The sequence below is a fragment of the Stenella coeruleoalba genome, assembly GCF_951394435.1.
Source record: "Stenella coeruleoalba genome assembly, chromosome: 4".
NCBI classification, from domain to species: Eukaryota; Metazoa; Chordata; class Mammalia; order Artiodactyla; family Delphinidae; genus Stenella; species Stenella coeruleoalba.
In genome coordinates this window covers 44,493,914-44,519,842 of record NC_137149.1, presented here as the reverse complement: position 1 = coordinate 44,519,842, position 25,929 = coordinate 44,493,914, and the positions used below count along the sequence as shown (strand labels likewise).

Sequence of the window (25,929 nt, the reverse complement as noted above, 5' to 3'; positions counted from 1 at the left end):
TTTGCACACGCAGAGCCCGTGCTCAAGAGAAGACCTAGCTCGCTGCAACTAGAGAAAGCCCGCGCACAGCAACAAAGACCCAATGCAGCCCCAAAAATAAATAAAATAAATTTATAAAATATAATAAAAATAAAAATACTTAAAAAAAAAAATTTAAACCCAGGCAGTCTGCCTCCAGAGCTGGCATTCTTAATTGTTCCACTGCAATGCTTTCAGTTCAGGGACTTGAATGGATGTGGAATTTATTTGGAAATACTGAAAGAAGACCATAAAAGGGACTGTCAATGGGTAAACTATTTACTTACCACCTGGAACTAAAACCAATCAAAATTCCACTTGTGCAGATTTAGAAGGAAGCTCTAGGACTTCCCTGGTGGCGCAGTGGTTAAGAATCCGCCTGCCAAGGCAGGGGACGCGGGTTTGAGCCCTGGTCCGGGAAGACCCCACATGCCACGGAGCAACAAAGCCTGTGCGCCATAACTACTGAGCCTGTGCTCTAGGGCCCATGTGCCACAGCTACTGAGCCCAAGTGTCATAATTACTGAAGCTTGCGTGCCTAGAGCCAGCTCTCTGCAACAAGAGAAGCCTCCGCAATGAGAAGCCCCTGCTCGCCGCAACTAAAGAAAGCCCGCGGGCAGCAACAAAGACCCAACACAGCCAAAAGTAAAATAAATAAATAAATTTATTTAAAAAAAAAAAAAGAAAGCTCTACTGCTTTCTGCTCTCCCACTTATTGGCTTGGTGACATTGCTGGCATGTTACTAACCCCCATCTTGTGCCTCATTTTCCTCATCTGTAATGTGGGGATAATAGTACCGCCTCACAAACTCGTAAGCTCATCACTGAGTGCCCCAAAGTGATCATTAACATTGAAATCCAACTTAGTTCATATAACACAGCCAGAAGAGACAAGTTATAGCATCACTGGGTTTATAATACTATATAAGTAAACCAGAGCCACACCGGGGAGCACAAGAAGTTGGATTTATTGTTTCTGACAACTGCATAGCAACTTTTAGTTTGCTCATATTCCCAGCATCACAAATCTGAAATACAATTTTGCTCCTCAGTTACAAACATATACTCTGAAAAGTGATTAGGTAGCTTTTAAAAAATCATCATTATTCATTTAAGAGAGAGAATCTTAAAAATCTTTGCCAAGCAAGGTATCAGCTTTACCTTTATAAATCTCTGCATAAAATGAAAAACAAATCAAGGCATACAAATTTCATTTTGTTCTATGTTTTTAAATACCATCCTTTGTTTCCCTTAAAAGATTTTGATCTATTCATTCAAAAGTATTCTGAAGCTCTACTGCCTGTTGAAGACAGAATGAAGGCATTTTAGAGCATCTGAACTAAGCACTGTCTTGACTGAACCGAAGCAGGAACTCAATCAGGGTCCTCGTGGGCCTCCCAGCCATGCCTTTGCGCAGATAAGGAACCTCATCTTTGTTGGTCATCACACCTGCTATGTCTAAATGCGCCCACTTAGGATGAGTCACGAATTCTTTCAGAAACGCTGCAGCCGTACATGCTCCTGCAGATCTGAAGGGGAAGACAATAATCAACATTTAACCCCATGTAAATGTGCACTGAACGTTCTATTAAGATCCTCCATTCCTGCTAAGTGGCTTCTATGGCCAGAGAGCAAAGTCAAGCTAATGAGACCTCTTAAGATGTTAACCCAGAAACCACTTTCAAGATTTTCAGACATAGCTTTAAGCATAAAGGATAAATTCTTTTTCCTACGGTAACGACCATATTTGCATCTCATTCCCTTACCATTTGCTTAAAATGACCTTTAGATTTGAAAACATGCAAGATTTTGAGAACCAGTTGGGAAATACCTTGAAAATAAAAGACAGAAATTAGTGCTTACAAGCACTACATCAAAAGAAAATTGGACAGCTAAACCTTTTGTGAAAGAGGATTAAACTGAAAATGGTCATTCTGGCAACCAATGATGACTGTAAAAATGTACTTTTATAGCTTATTTTACATACCTATATTTTCCAATGTTATTAACATCAGCAAGCTGGCAATCTACAACCTGTCTTGTGTAATGTTCAAAGAGAGGCATCCTCCAGACACGGTCCCCCGTTTCAATGCTGGCCTAAAGAGCAAATAGGTATGCTAGTTGGCGGAGGAGATGAAGCAGGTTCTGACCTGTTACTCTAAAACATGATGCAATACAACAGATTCCAGAATTATTTCAGTTAGTTAAAAGGTTTACTTAAGAATTATAAAAGAAGCCAGGAATGTTGTCAAACAGTCCCGCAAATCTGTAGGGCATCTGCTAAAATTGTCAAACTAATATTATGGGTCTCAGTTTAAATGAATAAGCTGGTAACCTGTAGCACAGACAGGCTTTGCTGGTTTGATTTGGCCAGATCTCCTAAGATAACGTGACCTCATTAATTCATGTAATCATTTACACATTCATTCATCCATCCATCCATCACCTACTGAACTGCTGAGCACCAAGGTGTTGGGGATATAAAGACACTTAATAACTGAGCCATCAAAGGGCCCACAGGCTAGTAGGAGAAACAGATAAAGGTTGTTTTAATACACTGTGGTCAAAGGTGAGAGCCAAAAGTGAAAAGTCAGGAAGCAGCAATATAAGCTGCCGTCTTGAGACTTGAGTAGTTATCAGAGGAACCCACCAAGGGTTGAAAGCAACTGCCTCCAGGAAAAGAGGCTGTAGGCTGTATAGACGCTGACTGTCATTTCAGTGTTTATGTACATATAACTTGAATTTTTTAAAGAAAATTAAATTAAAAAAAAATCAAAACCAACAACAACGTTGTGGACGGTAGCGAGGGACACTGGACACTGGGTGCCTGGCACAGAAGAGAGGCCCCACAGCCTACCTGAAAGGAGACAAGGGGGCTGAGCTTCTCCCTGAGGCTGGGGACGGTAGAGGGGGGCTTCACAAATGGTGAGATGACAGAGGTGAAAGGGAAGCAGTTTAGGGTGGAAGGACAGTTTAGGACCTTAAACCACATCAAGAATGTATTCAGGGACATTTTGTATTTGTTTCTGCTGGCACATAGTAAGCTTGCATTAATTACTTGTTGAAAGAATGAGGTGCCAGATGGAGCTGTTTCATAGCCAAGCGGGATGCACAGGGGCTGGGCTGCAGGAGAGATGGGAGCTCAGCAGAGACGTGCCAGCTGAAGCCAGGGGAGTAGACGGGCTTTCCGGTGAGGACCATGCAGAGTCAGAACATGTTGCCCGGGACTGAAGGCAACCAAAGGGGCAGACAAAGGAAAAAGCTGGCCAAGGAGGCTGAAACAGAAGTCAGCGAGGAAGGAAACCAGAAAAGATTATCGTGGAAGCCAAGAGCAGGGTGTCACCAAGACGCCAGAGGTACACGCTGCCTCTGGACAAGCTAAAGGAGGCTAACAGAGTGGCGTCGCTGGGCAAAGCTGATGGCAGCGAGAGCGGCGGGGCGGGTGGTGGTGACGGGAAACTGTTTGGAAGAGGCTGCTGTGAAAGGGCTGGGAGGAGGCACAAAGCACAGCTGCAGAAATCGTACTCACCACCCGCGAAGGGACAAGGGACGCGGGTGAGCCCTATCTACATGCTCCCCTACTTGACTCATGACCCGTATTCCTTAAAAGGCCATTCCTTCTTCTACAAAGCTGTCCTTGTAACCTTTTCTACATCAGGGATATTTTAAAGTTATTTTCACTTCATTCTGAAGCTGCTGGAGGAGAGGAGGAATATAGCATCATACCCATAATTTTGGAGCATTTATAGAAAACCACACTGAATCGAGTTTATTGAATTTTCATTTCAAAGGCAAATCTACAACATAAAAATCACTTTAATGAAGAAATATAGCATTCTAAGGCTAGAGTAATTAAATCATCTCCATAATCTAGGTCTGTATGTGTTATTCTTACCTCAAATAGTTTGTTCCACAGCCAGGAAGAATTGGTAAAGACCCCAGTGGCACCAGACCCCAAAGCTATGTCCATGGCACCTGCAAGACACAGCCCTTCAGGTCAGCGTTCAGTCTCTTCCGGCGAGACAGGTTTCTCTGCTGCTATGCAGACCAAAACTTTAGCCATTACCCTATTTTAATGTCTCCCTCATTTTAGAAAATAGATGATGTTGGGAAATCCTTGCTGTATATATTTAATATCTTTCTAGTTTCTCAAGCTAGAATTCACCTTCAATTATTAAGGAAAATGAAAAAAAAGCAAACATCAAATATCACCAATAATCTCATCCCAGGGATAACCACCACATATTTTTAATATTTCTTTCCAGATTTCTTCTAAACTTAAAAAAGAAACATAATTAAGACCACACTGTACATGTCCAATAGGTGCTCTTCCTCTTATGCTTTAAACGTTTATTCTTTTATAAACAAATTCGTTGAAAGTATTCTTAATGACTTGAAAAGCCCACTGGGTAGAGGTACGGGCATACCTCGTTTTATTACACTTTGCTTTACTGCATTTTGCAGATACTGCATTTTCCACAAACTGAAGGTTTGTGGCAACCCTGTGTCAAGTAAGCCTATCAGAGCCATTTTTCCAACAGCATTTGCTTACTTCGTGTCTCTGTGTCACATTTTGGTAATTCATGCAATGTTTGATACTTTTTCATTATTTGTTATGGTGATCTGTGATCAGTCTTCTTTGATGTTACTACTGTGACTCGCAGAAGGCTTAAATGATGGTTAATTAGCATTTTTCAGCAATAAAGTATTTTTAAATTAAGGTATGTACATTGTGTTTTTAAACATAATGCTACTGCACGCATAACAGACTACAGTGTAGTGTAAACATAACGGTGACCCATATGTAAAAACCTGTGATTCCACATGACATGTGGGCAACTCTGTTTGGGTCCTTGTCCCTTGGGGTTTTGTTACTCTACCTCCCAATTATATCTCAAACCGATTCACTTCCCTTCACCATGACCGCTACCACCATCATCTACCACTGGACTATGGTAATACTTTAAAAAAACAAACCAAAAAAAAAACCTTATTGTCAAAAACTTCAAATATACACAAAGCAAAGAGAATAATGTAATGGACATACAAGTAAGACCCATTAACCACCACAAACAATTATCAAGTCACAGGCAAACTTGTTTCACCTACACTCTCAGACCTGACAGATTATTCTGAAGCTAAACACAGACACTGATCCTTAACAGACACACTTACACATCCACCGGAGTCAACAACCAAACACCATTCACCAGCCCACCTGGCCTGCCAGCGTCTCCTCGGCCCTTCTCCCTTGCACTCAGCACGCTGCCGGCCAGGGACCCTTTCAGAGGGCAAATGTGATCCCACAGTCTCCACCCTTAGCTTCCTGCTGCACTTGGCTCCAGACTAAATCCTGCAACACACCAAGGCCAGTGGGGGACTGGTGCCTATCAGCACACAGGTCCCGAAAGTCCCCACCCAGCCATGCTCTGCTCCTCTCGGCCCCATTCACCGCTGCCCCCCACACACACACACACACCTCAAGAGGTGCCTTCGCTCTCCCCCCTCCACCCGCTAACGCCGCCTCCTTCAGATCCCAGCTCAAGCAGCACTTCTCAGACAAGATGCCTGACATCTCAGACCTGTCAAATCCCCAGATGCACCGGCTCTCACAGACTCCTTTTCTCACCGCTCCTCTGTGCTGGTCAGTGTGAGGATCTGCTGAATGCCCCGCCCCATGGGACGCAGGCCTCACCTCTGTCCTGACCCACCTCTGTATCCCCAGCCATCTGAAGGGATTAAACACAGGCCGACTGTGTCAACAATCATTCATGGCATCCCCTATATCCCAGATACTACGATGGTTGCTGGTTACTCACTGCCTATGGTCTGTCTATATGATTGCGGGGATACACACTCATTAATGCTTTACTTTTCAAGTTAGTGGCTTTTTCCATACTTATCCACTTGTCCTCAAAACATTCCTATCAGCCCTGTAAGAGTCTTGCATCAGTGTGTGAATTTCTCAAAGAGAAGATGAGCACTGACTGCAAACAAGAATGTGATGTGATATCCGCTCTTAAAGGAAGAGAAAATGGGAGACAAATATTTAATGTGATCCAACAGGGATCATGGCTCTAGAGATGATTTCATTACATACTTCAGAAAATAATCTATTTTCTACATAATTACAGAACTAGTACCACCACCAACTTCGGAATTACCATTATCGGGGGCATACCTTCCATTTTCTTTTACAAGGTACTTTTGAAGCTGTATGCTGAGGTGCTAACTCATCAGTGTTACCAGAATTTCTCAGAGTATGGAAGGAACATCAAAGCTCCAAGGAAGGTGCTGATGTCACCACTCTCGTTCCATCCTAAATCACAGGCATTAAGAAAATGAGAGGTACCACGACTGAACGGCAGGCCCTGAGCAGTCGCTGCTCCTACACTCTGCTACAGGCCTACCCTTCAAAGGTCAGTAACATCAGTCCAGTCTCTACCAACCAGGCACAACAACCCGTATCACCTTATTTAATTTTCACAGGCACCCCTCCTGCCAATGACGTGCTATTATACCCCTTTTACAGACGAGACAACTGAGACATTGTCAAAGTCACATGCTATTAAGAGGCAGGACAAATTATTTTCTCCTTCTAAAGACTACGTTCCTCCTCCTGCTATGAACTTGGGGTTGGAAACTGTTTCTCATCCTCGCCCTTTGAATCCCAGCTCCTGGAACTCAAGAAGGGGCTCAGTAAGTTATTTAGGGAACTAAAATGAGCCATCAACAGCCTTCAGCAAGGACAACGGCTGGGGTGATTTGAAGGCTCCCCCATCAGGTTGCCCTTAGTTACTTGGAACCAACTTTCCCACCTTCTCACACCCTCAGGCTTGGGAAAAAAAAGAGGGTGGAGGGCTGTGATTCCTCATTTACAGAAAGGGTGTACTATCACCCACCTCAGCACTGCCCCTCAAACACCAGCCCCAGAACCTCTGTTGTTCAGCTTAAAATGTTTGCTGAACTGAAAAGGGAGACAAAAGACCATAAAAATACTATAATGCCAGCTTGAAAAGAGGATTCTTAGCATATAAATCTGTGGACTATTGTTAGAAAAACATAAAAGAGAAACATGAACTGACTTCTCTTAAAGTAAAGGCTCACGTGACCAGGGGAAGAATTAAAACCAAAGGATAAAAAATGATCTGAATTTTAATCTTAAAAAAGATGGAGACAGAATGAATTCCTAAAAAGAGAACTGTTGGATAAAAGATTATGAACACTGGGTTTCTGCAATAAGGCAATGCCCACTGTCGTCCCTTTAGGCATTTACTCCTACTCTACAGAGCAGGTGGTGTTGCCTGCCGCGTGCAGGCGCTGCATTAAAGAGGCTTTCCAGAAACTCCCTCCAGTCTTCACAACTCTGCGAGACGAACAGACTTGTCCCCAGGTACTGATGCTCGGGGGTGTCAGGGAATCAGCCCAAGGCTGGTGGACTAGGAAGCAGCACAGCTGGGAGCCACCCCTGGGTTGGCCTTAAAGCCAGCAAGCTTCACACAACACATTACATGGCCCCGCCTCTGCTACATGAGGACCTTGCCACCTCCATCCCCAGTGTTTTTATTTCTGTATAACCTCAAGTACAAAAGTTCAGAAAACACTTAGGGGGCATTAGATGCGTATGATTAATAAAAATAACTACTGATTTTGGAATTTATCACTAATCTTTTCAGACCTGTATCAAACAGCAATCGTAACAGAAAACATCGCTAGTATCATTCATAGACGTCGTCGCTGTGGATGGGCTGACCTGACCCACTTGTTCTTTCTTTACTTAAAGGTACAGCCTGGGATGTTTCAAAACAACAAGGCTAATATTCAAAGCAGTTTACAACTGCAGAACAATTCCTCTGGTGAAAGATATTTGAATGCAAATGGAGCGAGCCAGGTTTCAGCAAAACAATGCCCTGAGTACAATGTGTGCACTCGATGCCAACAAATGAGACCTTCTTCAAACAAAAGCAGGAAAAGCACGTTGTCTGACCTGTCAAGGTGGCGGCATTGATGATGACCTTTGGGTTAAAAGTGTGTGCGTAGCAGAGCGCATCAGCCAGGATGAGTCTCCCCTCGGCATCAGTGTTATCCACCTGCAAACAGGAAGGTCAAAAGAAAAAAAAAGGGTAAGATGATACAAATAATGAACATAAAATCTACACACAATTTAAAAGAAAACGCTGGTGTGATGTTTGTCATCGAGTATCAAAAACATACTACCATGAGAACGGGAATAGTATATTTACTCTGAAGAGCAAATGTAATTTAATAATCCCTGTATCAGAGCTGATAACCAAATGCTGATGACTTTGGAGGCTGAAATGAAGAGAAGTGTCTGGTTCACTTTACTATTAAGTTTATAACAGGAAGGGGAAAAAATATCAAGATTTCTGAAAACAAAAAGGCTAAAGAGTTTAGGAAAGATACATCGAAGCAGCAGCCTGGATCTCCAGACCGGAGAACTCTTGCAACTTCAGCAACTTCATATATATTATATCCTTTTCTGTTAAATAGAGGCTCAGTCGTTATGGGCAGTGTGTGTGTACATGCATACACGTGCCCAGCGGACGACCTGCTGCCACATCCCCCAGATGCAGCACCCATGAAGCAGAATGCGTTTTCCACTCGAATGAGTTGCTAAATGGAAAAAGTTATCACGTCGAAGGTGAATCTAGAAAACAGCCTGCACTTTTACTGCTTTTCCCTGTTCTGCAGGGTTGGCTGCAAATTCGTGGTAATTTGTGTGTACAGCATTCAGGAAGTAGGAGGAAGAGTAAGGTAGGAAAAACAATCTTAAAGTTCCCATGAAGAAGTACTTTTGACTGTATGAAAAGCTACTCATAATAAAGGCACTGGCCTTCCCTACAGAGCCAGTGCTCTGCACCCGTTCAAGATGTGTTGATGTGGCTGTGCTGGGAGTCCTTCAGAAAGAGCAGAACTCAGAGGCTGTGTCTTCCACCTACAAACCTGTATGGTCTTCCCGTTTTTGGCTCTAACAACATCCCCAGGCTTGTTGGCCTTCCCGCTGGGCATATTTTCACAAAGAGGGGCCAAACCTGTCCAAAAAAGAATATATGAAGGAACATGGAGTGTTCTAGGTCCAAATACACCACCCATGGGACCTAGGTCATCAGCGGGCCCTCAATAGATGCCAGTCACAGACACCACTTCGACCAAGTGATCGAGTTTAGCAACACCAGTGACCCAGGTGACATTACGCGCACCAGCAACAGGAAATACACGTCATTCTCTCCAAAGAAGTCTAACCTGATTCTATTGTGAAGAAATAACCAAATAAATCCGAACTGTAGGACATGGCAAGATGACCTTGAACCTTTAAAAACTGCCAGTGTCATGAAAGAAAAAAAAGGGGGGGCAGGAATAGGCTCTAGATTAAAGAAAACTAAAGAGCCATGGTGACCACACGCAAGGGGTGATCCTTGAGTGGCTCCAAGATTTCAAATACAAATAGAAATAAATAAATGCGTGTGTGTATAGACACACATATAAAACAAACATTTTTTTGACAACTGGGCAGTTTGAATTTGGTTACTGTATCAATCCCTGGAAATGATAATGGTATTGTCATTACACAGAATGCCCTTGTTCTTAGGAGACACAAGCAGAAGTATTCAGGGGTGACGTGTCGTGATGTCTGAGACTCACTTTCAAACAGTTCAGCAAAAATGGAGGAGGAGAGGGAGGGGGCATGTCAGACAGACCCGGGCTGCAGTCCTCCCTTCCCATGCAGTGGAAGTGACACTGCTCAAGTCATTCGACCTCAGTCCCCGCTCCCAGCTCCCCCTGACACATGGCAACCCCCCAGCATTGTGTCTGGCATCCTGCACTACAAAAATCGCCTGCGTACTGAGCACTTTTTCTGTCCCAGGCATTTTCTGCATGTCGAGGCACTTAATCAGCCACAACCCTATGAGGTAATCGCTACCCTGACTACTGACTGAGCATTTTCCATTGGAGTTAACCGCAAACTTGACATTATGTGCCCCTGACTGCTAACCATTTTTTGCAGAAGTAAAACAAATCAATTCTAGTTACAGCCCACAACGCAGAATACATTTAACTCTGCCAGTTCAGACAAGATAACACCGATCTCAGCTAACCAAACATCTTCCACTTGATGAAAACCTATTTAAAAACCATTTCTTGATTCTTTTCAGATTAGAGGAAACCATGTTTGTTGTCTCCGTTCTACCATTTGACAGGATCCCAGAAGCTCTCCAAGACACCCTCCCTCTCCCGCGCACCTACGACGTTGATGGGCAGGTCGAGCTTGGCAGCAGACACGATGGCTGAACAGATAGTGGCGGCTCCTCCCATGTCAGCCCTCATGAGGTCCATGTTTGCCGCCGCCTTGATGGAGATGCCACCACTGGGGAGAAAAGGACAAGGTACCACATTAATAGCAAAGAAGGGGGCCAGGACCATTTCCCTAAAAAGAACGTGTAAGCTGAGGGTAAACTACCACATACAAATGCCAAGAAATTTCCAAACTGGGAATCAATGATTTCAGCATTGAAGAAGATAATATTGTGGTTTTTATAAAAGACACAAAATAATTCCAGAAATACAGGTGGGTATGTGAGCTCATTTTATTTCTGTATGAATGAAATTTAAGCAGTGCCACTGGAAACATGACTACATCATGCAGTCAACACGGCTCAAATCCCATCTGAACTCCTGACACCTAGGTAGATTTGTCTTTTCAGCAAATTTTATGAATGGATCAACTTACTGAACCTGAACGTCACAAGCTGTTGGGGAAAGCTGACAAGCTCACAGAAGACCGGGAGGACCCCTTTCAACTCCTAGGAAGACACGAGAGAACTCGTTCTGACACCCCCAAGGTGTGCTGGATCCTGCAGACAGCAAAATACAACCCAGGCACGAGGAAGATGCTAGCCCAAAGCCTCGAGACGGTGCCCAAACACAAGAGCTGAGAAAGGTTTCAATTACCAAGAAACCCAAGCCACTGCCCCAAACAGACTTCCTGAACTAACTAGTGACTTTTCTGCTTCCGGTTTATGAGAATCCAGAGCCACTGGCTCTGCAGGCTGGGCAATGAGCCAGGGGTTTCTACTCTGAGTTCTAATTGGATTCTGCTGCTGACTTGCCTTGGTGAGAGAGTCAACTCCTTGCTCTGACATCTGCTCACCTTAGAAATCAGGTCCTAATTCTCATTCACCTCCAAAGCACTTGATATTTAAATCTATTTATTTATTTATTTATTTTTGGCTGCATTGGGTCTTTGTTGCTATGCGTGGGCTTTCTCTAGTTGCGGTGAGCAGGGGCTACTCTTCGTTGGTGCGCGGGCTTCTCATTGCGGTGGCTTCTCTTGTTGTGGAGCACGGGCTCTAGCAGTGTGGGTTTCAGTAGTTGTGGCTCGCGGGCTCTAGAGCGCAGGCTCAGTAGCTGTGACGCACGGGCTTAGTTGCTCCACGTCATGTGGGATCTTCCTGGACCAGGGCACGAACCCGCGTCCCCTGCATTGGCAGGCGGACTCTCAAGCACTGCGCCACCAGGGAAGCCCGGCAGGTGGATTCTTAACCACTGTGACACCAGGGAAGCCCTGCACTTGATATTTAGATGGCTGTCATTTACACCTAGAATTAAAGATTATCCACTGGCTCAGAATAAGAAAAGAAGTACACTCCTGGTCCAAGAAGTCCAGACATAACCCCATGGGGGCAAGGAGAGCAAGCTGGTGCATGAGGTTGTCCTTCTATCTACTTCTAGGCCACTTCTGCTCAGGGGGTTCCACTCTGTGTATAGGACTATCATTCTAAATAACCACTAGTCAAAGGTCAGCAGTTATCTCTGCTCACCTTTTAGATTCCCCTCCAATCCATCCATTTCTTTTCTCCTGCATCCATCCAAGTTGAGGCTACCACCATCAGTCATTCAGATGTTTCCCTGGCTCCTATATATATTCAGATGTCCCTATAGCAGTCTTACCCCTTCACTTCATTACCCATACAACTACCAAACTTTTACAAATAGATGAAAAAAACAAAACAAACAAAAGAACCTCAATGCTTTTTATAAGCATACACAAAAATTCAAAATGGATCACAGCCTTAAAAGCTAAAACCATAGACTTGTCAAAGAAAACACAGACTTGGCATAGGCAATAATTTCTTAAACAGGGCAAAAAAAGTATGAACTATAAAATTAAAAACTGATAATTATACCTCATTAAAATTAAAAACTGCTCTTCGAAAGGCACCACTTCAAAAAATGAAAAGGCAAGCCTCACAGTGGAAAAAAAAATATTTTCAACACATCTGTCTGAAAAAATGACTTGTATCTAGAATATATTTTTTAAAAACTTATAACTCAGTAAGACAAACACTCCTATAATGAAGGACAAAAGATCTGGACACTTCATGAAAGAAGATGTACCAATGGCTAATAAGCACATAAAAAATGCTAAACATCATTAGTCAGAGAAATGCAAAGTAAACCTCAAAGAAATACCACTACACACTCCCTGAGTGGCTAGAACTAGAAAGACGGACACCATAAAACGCTGGGGAGGATGGAGAACAACTAGAACCTTGTACACTGGTGGTGGGAATGCAAAATGGTATAAGAACCTTGGAAAACTTTGGTACTTTCTTATAAAGTTAAACATGCAGTTATTACACAACTCAACTCTCCTTTCCTAGGTGTTTAACTAAGAGAAAGATAAACATATACGCACATAAAGGCTTCTAGATGATACTGGCTTTATTACTAATAACTCAAAACTGGAACAACCCAAATTTCCCTCAGCAATGACTGGATAAACAAATTTTGGTATTTCCATACAACGGAATATGACTCAGTGATATAAAGGAACAGATTACTGATATGACCACAACATGGTTAAATCTCAAAGATAATATGCGGAGAAAGAGGCCAGGCATAAAAGATTCCACATAAATGAATTTCTGGAAGAGGCAAAACTAATCTACAATAACAGAAAGATGACTGGTTGTCTGAGGTGGGGTAGGGGAGAGGACGACTGCAAAAGAGCATCCCCCCAAAATTCCCCAAGGGAGTTTTTGGGGTGTCAGGGAAATGTTCTGTTTTCATGACAGAGGTGGTTTGCTGCATGGGTGCACACGGTTGTTAAGCTCATTGAACTGAACACGTAATGGGTGGACTTTACTGTATGTGTAACTCTCACGTCATTCTTTCCCTCTGCTAGACACCCCTCAGTTACTTCCAACTGTTCAGAGTCCAAAATCTAACCAGGCCCAGAACAACCCAGCTTCTGCCTATCTCTCCAGCTGTGCCTCGTCCCTTCCCCCAGTCACGTTCTGTCATGGCCACTCTGGCATGCTTTCAGTACCAGGAATTTCCCCTCTTCCTTCCCACCCGCAGCCTCCACCGGGCTCTTTCCCTGCCCTACTCCCCGCAGAACTAACTCCCTTATCCTTCACATCTTAAGCTAAAACTGTCATTCCTTCTAGGAAGCCTTCTCTAAACCCAGAAGACTAGGTCAGGCCTACTTGCTTCATATTACCATAGCAAAAAATTCAAGTACAGATTTAAATGAACAATAAACTTCACCCTAAGCATAAATGTTTCAATTAAGATATTAGCCCATGATAGTATAAAACCATCACAATTAGCAAGATGTTTAAAAACAGCTTTCATTCTCTTATTTTTATCTGCTGTAGTGTTCTATTTATTTTTATTTTTTTATTTTCTTGGTTGCATCACGCGGCTTATGGACTCTTGGTTCCCCAACCGGGGGTCGAACCCAGGCCCCAGCAGTGCAAGCGCCAAGTATTAACCGCTGAACCGCCAGGGAATTCCCTGCTGTAGTGTTTTATAATACACACTTTAATACAACAGTATATGCATGTAACATAAATTAATATGCGTATTTTGAGTGGTATGAGCTCGAATCTTTTACTGATGGGCTACATAACGAAGATCGTTTGGAGACCAATGCTTTAAAGGAGAGAACGTGAACCAGTGGATGGAAAACACAGGAGGCATTACAATCTGCTAGTACAAGGAAGACCAGCCTGGAGGCCAGATCTGCCCAGGACAGAGGCATCACAGTGCCTAGAAACACTCCTGTAAGGGTGGGATTCATTCACGTTTCAGATGGAGTTCCTGAATGGGTGCAAAAACATACTAGGGGACATCAAGATTTTATGATCTCTAGCAGCATTTTCCAAAGCAGTTTCTATGAACCTTGATTTCCTGAGATAAACGTTCCCTTCAAAAGGAAATTAAGATGTCAACTATATTTATATTTCAATTTAAAAAAAAGGAAATTTAGAAAATGCTGCATTTTATACCCCCAAGAAGTCCTGTAGTTGAAACAAAATAAAAAACAATTTGTTTTATCTAACCTAGTTTTTTGATCAAGTAATCCTTTTCAAATCTCACATTTAATTAGCAACCCAGAAACTAGTATTCAGTAGCAAATGCTTTCCATGGGAAATACTGACTCAGATCATCTTTTCGAACTCAGCTTCTCCCTGGTTGAAATAACCAGAGACAGCTTCCAATGCTAAGGAACACTTATGGTTTAAGGAGATTAATGAAAGCTAGACTGGTCAGCAAAAAAAGTAATCTCAAGTAAGCAAAGGGAAGACAGCATGATCTACTTGGAAAGCTGCCTCACCACTATCTACTTGGAAATCCTTAACATCCACACAGGAGAATCAAAGAGCATGATGGAAATATTTTAAGACATTTTAAACACACAGCTGAGTTTGACTTCCCATTCTATTAGTTATGGGGCTTTGAACAAATTATTTAACCTGAGTCATGGTTTCCTTACCTGAAGAATGTCTGCAATGCCTAGCTCCTAGGCGTAAGATCAGGGCTAATATATGTAAAATGCCTAGTAGAGCCTCTGACACACAGTAGGTGTTTTGTAAGTGGCAGCCTAATATATTTAAAGTTACATATAAGATCTGACCAAACACCATGCTTCTGAACCAAATTACACACCAAATAATACAACAGCATACAAAGCATTCACCAAAATACAAAGCATGGATGCAGTAAAGAAGTACCTGTCAAAGGTAATCCCCTTCCCAACAAACACCAAGGGAGGTTCACTTGCATTGGGGCTGCCTTTGTAGTGAATTTCCAGGAAGACTGGAGGCTCTTCAGACCCTTTGGCCACACTGAGGAATGATCCCATTTCCTGTTCCTCAATCCAAGGCTTGGGTCTATAGAGCAGAAAAGGGAAGGAGTAAATACATGTTGCTATCTCCATTTCAATAACTTAGAATAACTCATCCGTGTGTAAAAAAGTATAACAGACAAGCTCTTAATACAGACACGTTAATGCTTCAATTATCACCTCCTATCTGCTTTCTGTATTTTCTTGGGAGAGTCACTTGATTCTGAGTTTGTTTCCTCATCTATAAAATGAGATCAATGACACCTCCATCAAAAGATTAGCTATAGAATTACTAAGAGAATTCATGTATGGTATTCAATACAACGTCAGGTAATAGTGCATAGTCAATAAACAATTATTACTTGATTTCTTTCCCCAAGCCACTCATGTATTTCTAAAGTTTTAATTTAAAGATGAAATTAGCAAGGCTCTGAGACCATAAAGGGTACTCAAAGATAGCTGAGGAGTCCACTGATTTATTTTTGGTACTTCTGAAAAAGACAAAGCAATAGCCAACCAACCAATCAACAAACAAAGAACCAACAAAACTACACTCCATTGATTAGACTGAACTACCTATTTCTTTGCTTTTACAGAATTGCTGGAATTCCATCTTTTTAATGTTGTCACACTATTTCTCACAGTTTGAGATGTCTGATTGAAGTGGGAAAACTAGTTATTACTTAATAAACACGGGATCAATGGGGATAATTTAATGGGAATAGTCCTTAGTGCCAACCAGAAGACAGATGCCACATCGCTATTCCTCCTAGGCTGGAGGCCCAAAAGGGCTTTGTATTGCTTTCTGGCCACAGTAACTAGGCCAGGGGAGAAATCCTACCCTGCTACAGACAGACCAGAAACAACCTCATTCAAGGAACGCTCCTCCCGCACCTGCCTAGACACTTGTTGAAACTATTAATCTAGGACGTCATTGTAGAGAGAGGGCCACCCAACTTCAGAGGGAAAAGAATATAAAAATGGAAGGTATAACAATTTAAAAAAAAAACGCTTCAAAAGAAGCGAGGCCATATAATGTGGGCACTTTTATTCACAAACCCAGTACTTGATGTTTTATTAAAGTCCTGCCCTTCTGGAAGTACAGTCTGTATTTCTTTGATTTACACCCACCTACGCTAGAGCGTGTTTGACACAGCTGCCTCCGTTTAAGGGCTACATTCCGCCCACCTGACCTGCCTCATCTCTGGCCGACTTCCCTTTGCTCCACCGCAAGCCATGCAGTTTCCCAAGGCCACTGCATAGGTACTCCTGCCCCGCCCTCCTGTCTGTTCACTTCTAAGCCACCTCCCTGACTCTGCTTAGGCACCACTTTTGTTGGCAAGCCATTTCGACTCTTCCACAATCCTCCCTGGCTCTCTGCCCCTGTAGCATCCCCTGCACAGCCATTTCCCTGCCTATTCCTTCCTGCAAGGTCCTCAGTTGTCTGAGGACAAGAACCATCGCCACGCACCTTTGTACGCTAAGTTCCCAGGCACACAGGAGGTGCCCTTACCGATAATGTGAGGCCACACAGCCACAGTCTGCTGACACAACATAGCTCTGATGTCTCCCTAAATAAACCAAGGAAGAGTCTTTACCAAGACACCTTTGTAGAGACTAAACATTGCTACAGAATATATAGCAACCATTCCAGAAATTTTATCAAGCTCCAATACTACGTTTTCTATAGATTATACATTTCCTTCCCTCTATCTAGACCACAGGGGTTTTCCTGAAAACTGCGAACTCTACTCACAACTAAATAGTGAAGAATCCTTTTAAATGGAAGTGCCCTTGAGAAGCAACTTTGATAGTAAAGGATTCTTTAGGTAAAGCAAATATCTGTGGATTTACTTTAATCATAAATCCCCAAATACTCAGACTTGGTTTGCTTAAAGGGTTACGGGGAGCCTGGAGGGGCAGCCTTTTACATCCAACAGCCTGGCTGCTGACAACGAACCTGAGGACGGTCTGGGAACACCAGTTCTGGTTATTTGATCTAGCTAACGGAATCTACCAGGTAGAGATTCTCGTTCTATGCCAAGGAGGGCGTGCTCTGTTCTTCACTTACGTCAAAAAGAGAAAAGACAGAAAGGATTCACCAAAACAAAATACAATCTGCACACTCCTCAGAAAGGTTAAGAGTTAACCATTCAATGCAATAATTCAACTCCTAGGCATATGCCCAAGAGATAGGAAAACATACGTCCACATAAAACCTTATATACAAATGCTCACAACAGCATTATTCAGAGTCCAAAAGGTATAAACAACCCATATGTCCATGAACTGATGGCCAAGGGGGAGAGGGAAATGAGGAGTGACTGTTAATGGGTACAAGGTTCCTTTTACGGGGTAATGAAAATGATCTAAAATTAGCTGTGGTGGTGGTAGCACAACTCTGTGAATACACTAGAAATTACTGAATTGCGTACTTTACATGAGTGAATTGTACATTCCATGAATTATATTTCAATAGAGCTGCTACAAAACACACACACATGTGCAGTGTGCAGTCACAACACTCTCAAAAGCAAAGCAAGGTATGATGGGAGAGACCTCAAACTGAGCCCTTACCCCCACTTGTATGTGGCTGCTGGTGGGTGACCTCACCTCTCCAGTCTCAAGTTAATTCTCCGAAGAGCGAGAGAGCTGGATTTTAGGATCTCTGAGGCTCCGTCTGCCTCTAGCCATAAGAGTCTATGACAGAATCCTGAATTACCTGATGTGGACCTCTGTTTTACTACTAGCACTTCTGAGATTCTTCTCGATAATTTCCGCAAATTTGGTTGGCGTCATCTCATTGGCAGGCGTCTCCATCAGGTGGCGCGCCAGGTTCTGCCCAGAAGCGAAGAGGACTCCCCTTTGCCAGGCCTCCTGATCCCCACTGGCAAAAGCAAGCACAAGGTCATCGTCAGACAGCCTCTGCGGAACACTCCCCACAGCCCAGCTAGGAGGGCTCCTGCCGCAGACGACCAGTGAAACGTGATGCACACGGGGACCCCGATTTATTCTTTGGGATCTGATCCAGGGGGGCAGCTGTTATGGTTTACGAAGTGTTGGAAAACACGACCCCCCCCCCCCAGAGCTGAGCTAGAGGAAACCTAGAATCCTCACCTCACCTGTTGGCCTGAGGGACCTCTGGAGCCCTCAATCTACCCCCCAAATCTGACGGCAGAGGCTTCCACAGAAAGGCCTCTTTTACACTCCTCCAGGGTGTGACTACAGAGCAAGCTCCCCTTGCTCAGTCCTGCCGGGGAACGGAAGGCCTCCCACCTTCTCCCTGCCTGGGTCGGGACCCTGAACTCCAACCCACCAGAGAGCAGGGCCGGCTTCAGGAGACAAAGGACGTGGGTGAGCTCTCCACGACCCTGGCTCTTCTCCTGCACGACAGGAATTGCCACGGCGCATGGACAGGCAGGACAACACTCATCACTTACGGAGTTCACCATGGGACACACCCTTGATGGGTTTTGTCTTGCGATCGATCGTAAAAGCCCCATGAAATCCGAGCCACAACTCTACTCAACCAATGAGGAAAATGAAGCAGAGAGAGACTTCAGTCACTTCACTGAGGTCACCCAGCCAGGAAGTGGGAGGCAGATTCAAAGCCAGGCTGACTGGTCGCAGGGCCCTCATTCTTACCCACTACATCACAGCTGCCAACCACCGGGAGGGACCCCCGCTGTCCTCCCAGCACCGTCTCCTCAGGATCCCACACTGTCTGCTCCTGAACACAGAATAGGGCTGGAGTGTAGCTGGTGCTCAATAAATCTGCTCAAAGATGAGTCTCCCCACTAGACTAGGAGGGCAAGGGCCGGATCCCTGTGTCTGCGTATCTCTGGCGTTTAGTACAGGGCCCGCAGGCACTGGGTAGATGGAAATGATCTGCATCAAAACCTGCTGGGACCCGTCTGTCATCTTGTTCCCTCCCTCCTCAGGGAGCCAACCAGGTATGGTTTCCTAGGAACCAGCAAGCACGGAGGGGTCTAGAGAGTCAGGGGGGAAACACACACAGGACGAAAGCCAGGAGCAGAATGGAGGCACAGTCACCAAACTCCTAAAATGGCTAAGGCCATGGGAGAGCCACAGACAAGCTGCACGGCAGTGCCCAATGCTAAAAGGCAGGTAGCTCATGTCCAAAAGGCCCTGCCATCAGCACGCAGGGAATGGGCCTGGTCCTGGTTTTGTTCCATCACCTTCCATGGAGCTTCACTGACACGGCCACCTTCTTTTTCTGCTTCAGGTCGTCATACTCATAGAGCCCAAGCATCGCTCCTTCCGCAGCCGCCTGGGCGTCTCCGCAGGGGTCCACCTCCACGGACGAGATCTCCAGGTCCTGAACCTGTCTGCACCCCGCTTCACAGGGACAGAGGAACCAGAAAACCGGAGTCAGTCAGGGACACCTCTGAGGGCAGAAGGCAGAGGCCTGGGGTGGGGTCCTGAGAAAACATCAGAACTGGAGTTCAAATCCTGGCCCTGACACTTGACTTTTCTGAGCCTCCACTTCCCCTTCTGTAGAGTGAGGACGAGCACACACCTCACAGAGGGTGGGAGGACAGACTGATGGATAAGATGACTAGTCTAGCACCTCACAAAGCGGGCCCTCAAGAAGTGGCTGCTATCACTAATATCACTTCTGAAACACTAGGGTTTCCTGATGAAGCGTCCCAATCGCCGGGAGCTTGCCACATTAAAAATGACATAGAAGGGCTTCCCTAGGGTCACAGTGGTTGAGAGTCTGCCTGCCAATGCAGGGGACGCGGGTTCGTGCCCCGGTCTGGGAAGATCCCACATGCCGCAGAGCAGCTGGGCCCGTGCGTCCGGAGCCTGTGCTCCGCAACGGGAGAGGCCACAACAGTGAGAGGCCCGCGTACCGCAAAAAAAAAAAAAAAATGACATAGAAGTGGTAACACTGAAATTACACCCAAGGAACTGAGCAAAGTCCATTATTAATACAGCATTTATTAAGATCAGGTCAGCAAAATCTCCCTAATAAAAGTTATGAAATAATCTCTGAACATGAACTTTGAAAGTACATTTAACAAGCAAATATGATATACACGGGGTCAAAGATCAATCAAGCTAATTATCACCACCTCAGCAATGATTTCAAAGCATCTTTAACCAGTCTCCGTGGTGACGGCCTTGTCCTGCCGGTCAGCTCTGAAGAGACCCAATGGCACCTACCTCAACTTTTGAACTGTCCACGTGACGAAACTGGGACAGGCTTGCACCTTTGGTAACTAGTGAGATACAAGCATCCTGCCCTTGGCATCCATTTTCTCTGATTTGTAAATATGATGACTCCACGTGATTTAAAATTTGAGCAACGGACTTCCCTGGTGGCACAGTGGTTAAGAATCTGCCTGCCAATGCAGGGGACATGGGTTCCAGTCCTGGTCCAGGAAGATCCCACATGCCGCGGAGCAACTAAGCCCGTGCGCCACAACTGAGCCTGCGCTCTAGAGCCTGAGAGCTACAACTACTGAAGCCCACATGCCCTAGAGCCCGTGCTCCACAAGAGAAGCCAGCGCAGTGAGAAGCTGCGCACCACAACGAAGAGTAGCCCCCACTCGCCACAACTAGAGAAAGCCTGTGCGCAGCAACGAAGACCCAACACAGCCAAAAATAAATTAAAAATAAATAAATAAATAAAAATAATAAAATAAAATAAAATTTGGGCAACATGAGGGCTGCATTCCAAAAAAAGGAAAAAAATCACCCACCAGGACTTTCTGGCAAAACAGAGCTCTAAGGCCGATACTGCAAGAGGGAACAAGTGGTCCTGAAACCCCCAGACACAAGCTAAAGAAATATAAAAATAAAATTCCACAAGCTAACCTTCTGTATCTAAAGTAAAGCCAAGCATGTTAGGTAAGGGAAACTGAATATCTGTTCAGAGTTATTTGTGTGAACGTGAGGGGATGGTGATGGAAAGAGGGGAGACATAATCTGACCGAGTGATCCTTAGGAATCTTTACCAACATTAAAATTCAAAAGTTAAAGAACCTGCTGCAGCGGCCCTGATGTTCTCCTTGCCTCCGTGCCAGTTTTCCTGTTCGTCGACTCCGGCCGTCCTTTTGCCGAGGCCAACCACCACCACGCTGGGGAAGTCCTGTTCCAAAAGATACATGAAATCAGCTGCTTTACGTCTTTAAAGCATCCACTTCCAGCACGAAATGGCACAGGAGCTTGCACACAATCCCCTAAAGCGCTGCACGGGACAAAACCCTCCACGAAGTTTGCTTGTTTTATTTTTGTAAGCCCTGTTATCTTGGTTAAATTTTATAACTGTGTTGCAAAGGGAGAGCGAGGATAATCCTGCAAATAACTCTGCTGTGTAAGACAGGGCCACTGAACCAAGAAAGCCTGCAGACTGAGGAATACAAGAGATGCAGTACTTTTTGACAACAACTCGTCTCTTTACAATGTTAACCAATACTTGCGGCTTATTCCTGGGATAAAACGAACACATAATCCGATACAAAATTTTCTGCCTGACTGGTCAGCCACAGTACTTGGCACATACAGGTGCTAACTCAGAGTTTGCCACATAAACCTTATTTTCACCTCATACCTCATGCAGACCATAAAAGGTTCGGGTTTTGCCTGCCTTCAGGGGTGGTCCAGATCTGCAACAAGAAGGAACAGTTGTTTTAAAAATTATAGTTTGCTCTGCTCCATTAAAAAGTGACATAAACAAACCTTTAGCATTATTACAGTATGCTCTGATGCTTCTGCAAATTTGCTACACTTATGTTTTTATCAAATACAGAATTCTCTCAGGCCAGATTTCTCAGATGCAGCACTTCTAATTCTATCGCAAAAACTTCCAGATTAGATTTAATGCCAACTACAGAAAGCGATGCCGTGGATGGGTAATGGAGGGGAGAGCTGAGCACTGGATGGAGGCTGACCTCAATCTTAAACCTCATAAAAGACGCAAGACACCAACCTAAGTGGCTGACTTGACGGCAGTGTGTTCAACCTGCAGGTTTTTTGTGATTTATCTACAGATGGGATACCGGGCAATTTAAAAACAAAGCAGGTGGCAACGCACAATTACAGCCGGAGGACCGGATGCCCTGGTACCTCGCAGTCAGGAAGGCCAGGCTGTTCTGTACTCGTACAGGTTAGCTTTGGGGTTAATGAACTAATCAAGGCAGCTGAAAGAGCTGCCTACTGGTGAAGGACTGGTATAAATTGACAGGCGATGCAAATTCTGTCATTCAATAATTAGACAATTACTCTAATTATTAGACTACACCTATCAGATGCTAATAGGCTATCTGTAATCCAAATAATATACAGTTGCAGTGGCCTATGCTGTCACCTCTGTGTCTGTTAAATGTGGCCGGCAGCTCAGAAGGACTTGGAAACCCCAATGCTTCCCTACCTTCCCCAGACCCTGGCTAATCCAAGAGTGGTTAGAATCTCAGGCCCCACCCAGATTTACTGAACTGGAATGTGCATTCTAACTACACCCCCAGGCGATTCACATGTCATTTAAGATCTGAGAAGCCCTTGAAACTCAACGCTTGCAGCCTCCTCAGCCTATTCTGAACCAGCCCAGGCTGTTCCCCACAAGTGAAGGGGAGTTAAAGAGGTAGAGAGATGGAAGGTGGGAAGGGGGTGGGGAGAAACAAACCGGAGCCAGGAGGGTGGGCTGAGGAAATATGGTACTTTCCAGATCCTTCTGGGTCAGCCTCTCACAGAAGTCTGTGGTTTGGTTGAAGCGGCCTGACTTCCCAGAACTGTGGACCCACCCAATACTGAACCGGAAGTACCAATGTGCATTCCACAGACACATACTTCCACTGAGAAGATCCCAGCCAGTGTATTTCCATGCATTTTCATCCACTAATAATAAAGCACAGAAAAGATATTCTCTTTCACTTTCAGGGCATTTTAAAAACTGGAACCCACAGATGAATACTTACATGTTCAAGATTTCTCTCAGCTTTCCAGACACCAATTTATTAAAATTCTCTCCTGCGCTTGTAAACTGGGGCACATCATCTTCTTTTTCTTTGCTATAGACTCCTAAAACAAGGCCCTGAAAACAAGAGAAAAGGTGAATACAATTAGAGTAGATCCCTGAGAGGGACTCAAGGGTTCCCAAATTCCAGAAAGGGCTAATCATTTCAACAAAACCGTGTCCCCCTCAAGGACAGAAGAACAAGTCCAAAACAGCAGCAGGTGCTGGGCAGTCAGCTACAATCACATACTGCCTAAATGTTTCAAACTCCTGCCGATGCAAGAGCGCAATTACTACCTGTCCTGGTCTTGATGGTCCCTCCCAAGAGCTTTCACAACATTGAGGGCTTCCTTCACTTTCAAATAAAGAAGAGCAGAAAGGTGCTTTAAGAAAACAATTCCATTTGTAATGAAGTCAGATCTGGAAGGGGTTCAGAACATGCCACCCCAAAATATGCCACTCTGGCATATTGATTACTTTGAGGTGCAGGCAGCTGAGAAAAAGCAGATGCAGGAAGGGCTCTCTGACCGCCCACCCCCCCCCCCCTTCCTATCTAAAAGCTGGTCATAAAATTTCCCATGAGAACGTTTCTCTCCCTGTACCAGGAAGAGAACATTCTTATCACCATAGACTGGGAGTCAACACCAAACAAACCTACTAAAATAACCCTTATCCTCCCTTTGTTTCCCCCATATATTTCCCTGTCTCTCAACTTAATGCCCCCAGGCTCCTTTGCCTTATCACATCCCCACAATTTCCCCATCTCTGTTTAAAAAGGTATATAAGCTTTCGGGCCTATAGGCTTCTTCCGGTCTTCATTTCCCTGTTGAAGATTCCCATGTACACATAAAAATATGAAATAAAACTTGTATGCCTTTCTCCTGTTAATCTGTTTTACGTCCATTTCATTCTTAGGTGCAGCCCTAGAACCTTGGAGAGTAGAAGTAAGTTCTTCCTCCCCTACAAGCTTCAAATGCAAATCTGCAATACTCATTCCAATAAAGTCAATGGCTGTACTTGCCAATACTAACACGTACTCTGGCCAACTCATAGGCTGGAAGAAAGGAAAAGGATGCACCTTCACCGGGAGGGTCGGGCCAGAGCATTCTGTCCAGCACTTAGCGGCTTACCCTTTCATCTCCTTAAGCTCCAGGCCCCAAACATGTGAAATAAGGAAGTAAACCTAGGAATCACTATTTGCCTTTGCACAGCAATTTATGACTTTAAAAATGTGTTCTGACTTAGGGCACCTCTGTGAGGTGGAAAGAAAAGTAGTCTTCTTCGCATCTGATGGATAAGGAAACTGAAACCTGGTTTGACATACTAGCCCGTGTGCAACATAACTGGTCAAGAACCCGGATGCCTTCCCTCAGGTCCTCTGTCCTTTCTACAGAATCACACTGGTACTTAGACCAAATCATGTCCTGTCCTTTCCATCAAAGAAAACTAGGCTTCCTCGGGGTTGGTAACCTTCCCAGGTTCTAACTTACCCAGACTGCCCACTGTCTGGGATTCCAGGGAACCAAGTAGGGAACTGATCAGACAGAACACGGATGTTACCTGAGTAGGATCCATTTCCATAGTGTTGAACAGACTAGGGGACAAGCTTCTGGTCCCTCGGCCATCTGTGATTCAGGGAGAGGCCTGAGCTCAAGCCCCATCTAGAACACTCCTAGCCAGGCACAGTCTTTCTGGTCCTCAAGCGTGACTCCCACACATGTGCTCCTTCCGCCAAGCCGTTCCCCTTTTCCAGATCCCCCGCGACCGAACAGTGACCCTCTTCACAATGTTTTGGAGCTCAGTTAGATGGAGGAGGCGCCTTTTCTGCAGGACACTTCTAATCTCACGAACAGATGGGTCTCCCTGCAAAGCCCTTTTCCCTAGAGAGACATTTTTCTCTAGAAACCCTTCTAGTCAGTTTACTCCGAGAGCCTGTGTCTTCCTGGCCTTTAACTTCAGCGGGGGAGGGAGGTCTTGGTGTGGAAGCCGGGGCCAGTGATTGGCCGACTCTGGGACCCTAGAGGGCATTTCACCTCACCAAACTTGGGCATCCTCCTAGCTAAGGTGGGAACAATCCTGGCGCCGTCCTTCCCTGGGTTACTGCGAGGACTAAACAAAATAATGAAATAAGGGCACGGCACAGAGTGGGAGCTCAGGAAACGGGAGCTACGGCTATCATTCCCTCGCGCGCAGAGTTCGGGTCCTAGCACTTTCAAGCAAGAGAAGGAAGAGCGCATCCTCGGCACTAGCCGGCTGGAGAATACTGGGGGGGTCTGCAGCCCCGCGCAGCCCGCTGCCAACGCCGAGCTCCGCAAAGACACGAAACGTTTCTTTCTAGCCAATGTCTGTAACTCGGCTCAGAAGCCAGGAACAACGCGGCCCTGACCTGACCCGAAGTCCCCGTGGCCCGCGGGCAAGACTCGCGGCGGCCCCGGAGCGAGCCGCGGCCTCTCACCTTCGTCATGTCTGCGGCGGCTAGACCGGGTCCCCAGAAATGCTTCACGCTCAGATGTCGGACGGCGAGTCTCGCGGCAGCCGGAAGAGGCAGCAAGAACATCTTTTCGGCTCGGCCCCCCCGCACCGCCCTCCACCGAGCACGTGGCGTAAGGAGGGCGAGTGCGCGCCTGGGAGCCCAGCTTTCCGGGTTGGAGGGGTGGGTAAGGGGGGGTAGGTGGGCGGAGGGCGCGCGCCTAGGGGGCGGGGAAGGTGCCAGGGGGCGTGCCGGGCGTGCGCCAGGGGCGTGGCGGGAGGGCGTCGGGGGCCGGGGTTGTCGGGT

The 25,929-nt window shown here is 45.2% G+C and overlaps 1 protein-coding gene across 1 annotated transcript; it reads right to left on the bottom strand.

The window, feature by feature from the left end:
- Window positions 1-413: 413 nt before the first annotated feature.
- LAP3 (leucine aminopeptidase 3) lies at window positions 414-25,793 on the bottom strand. The gene is made up of 13 exons (XM_079919510.1): window positions 25,609-25,793; window positions 23,116-23,231; window positions 21,753-21,807; window positions 21,185-21,290; window positions 19,372-19,531; window positions 17,895-18,059; window positions 15,060-15,218; window positions 10,281-10,405; window positions 8,983-9,071; window positions 8,006-8,108; window positions 3,914-3,993; window positions 2,006-2,115; window positions 414-1,547 (listed from the first exon to the last, which is right to left on the bottom strand). Exons 1-13 carry the CDS (start codon window positions 25,708-25,710, stop codon window positions 1,358-1,360), a joined length of 1,560 nt encoding a protein of 519 aa, XP_079775636.1. The 5' UTR covers window positions 25,711-25,793; the 3' UTR covers window positions 414-1,357.
- Between the last annotated feature and the right edge of the window lie 136 nt (window positions 25,794-25,929).

Coding starts and splice junctions, on each gene's coding strand:
- LAP3 (XM_079919510.1), bottom strand. CDS start 25,710: ATGTTCTTGCTGCCTCTTCCGGCTGCCGCGAGACTCGCCGTCCGACAT. Junction 23,232..25,608: donor CCGCCGCAGACATGACGAAG/GTGAGAGGCCGC, acceptor TCTTGTTTTCAG/GGCCTTGTTTTAGGAGTCTA. Junction 8,109..8,982: donor AAAACGGGAAGACCATACAG/GTTTGTAGGTGG, acceptor TCCTGTTTGCAG/GTGGATAACACTGATGCCGA.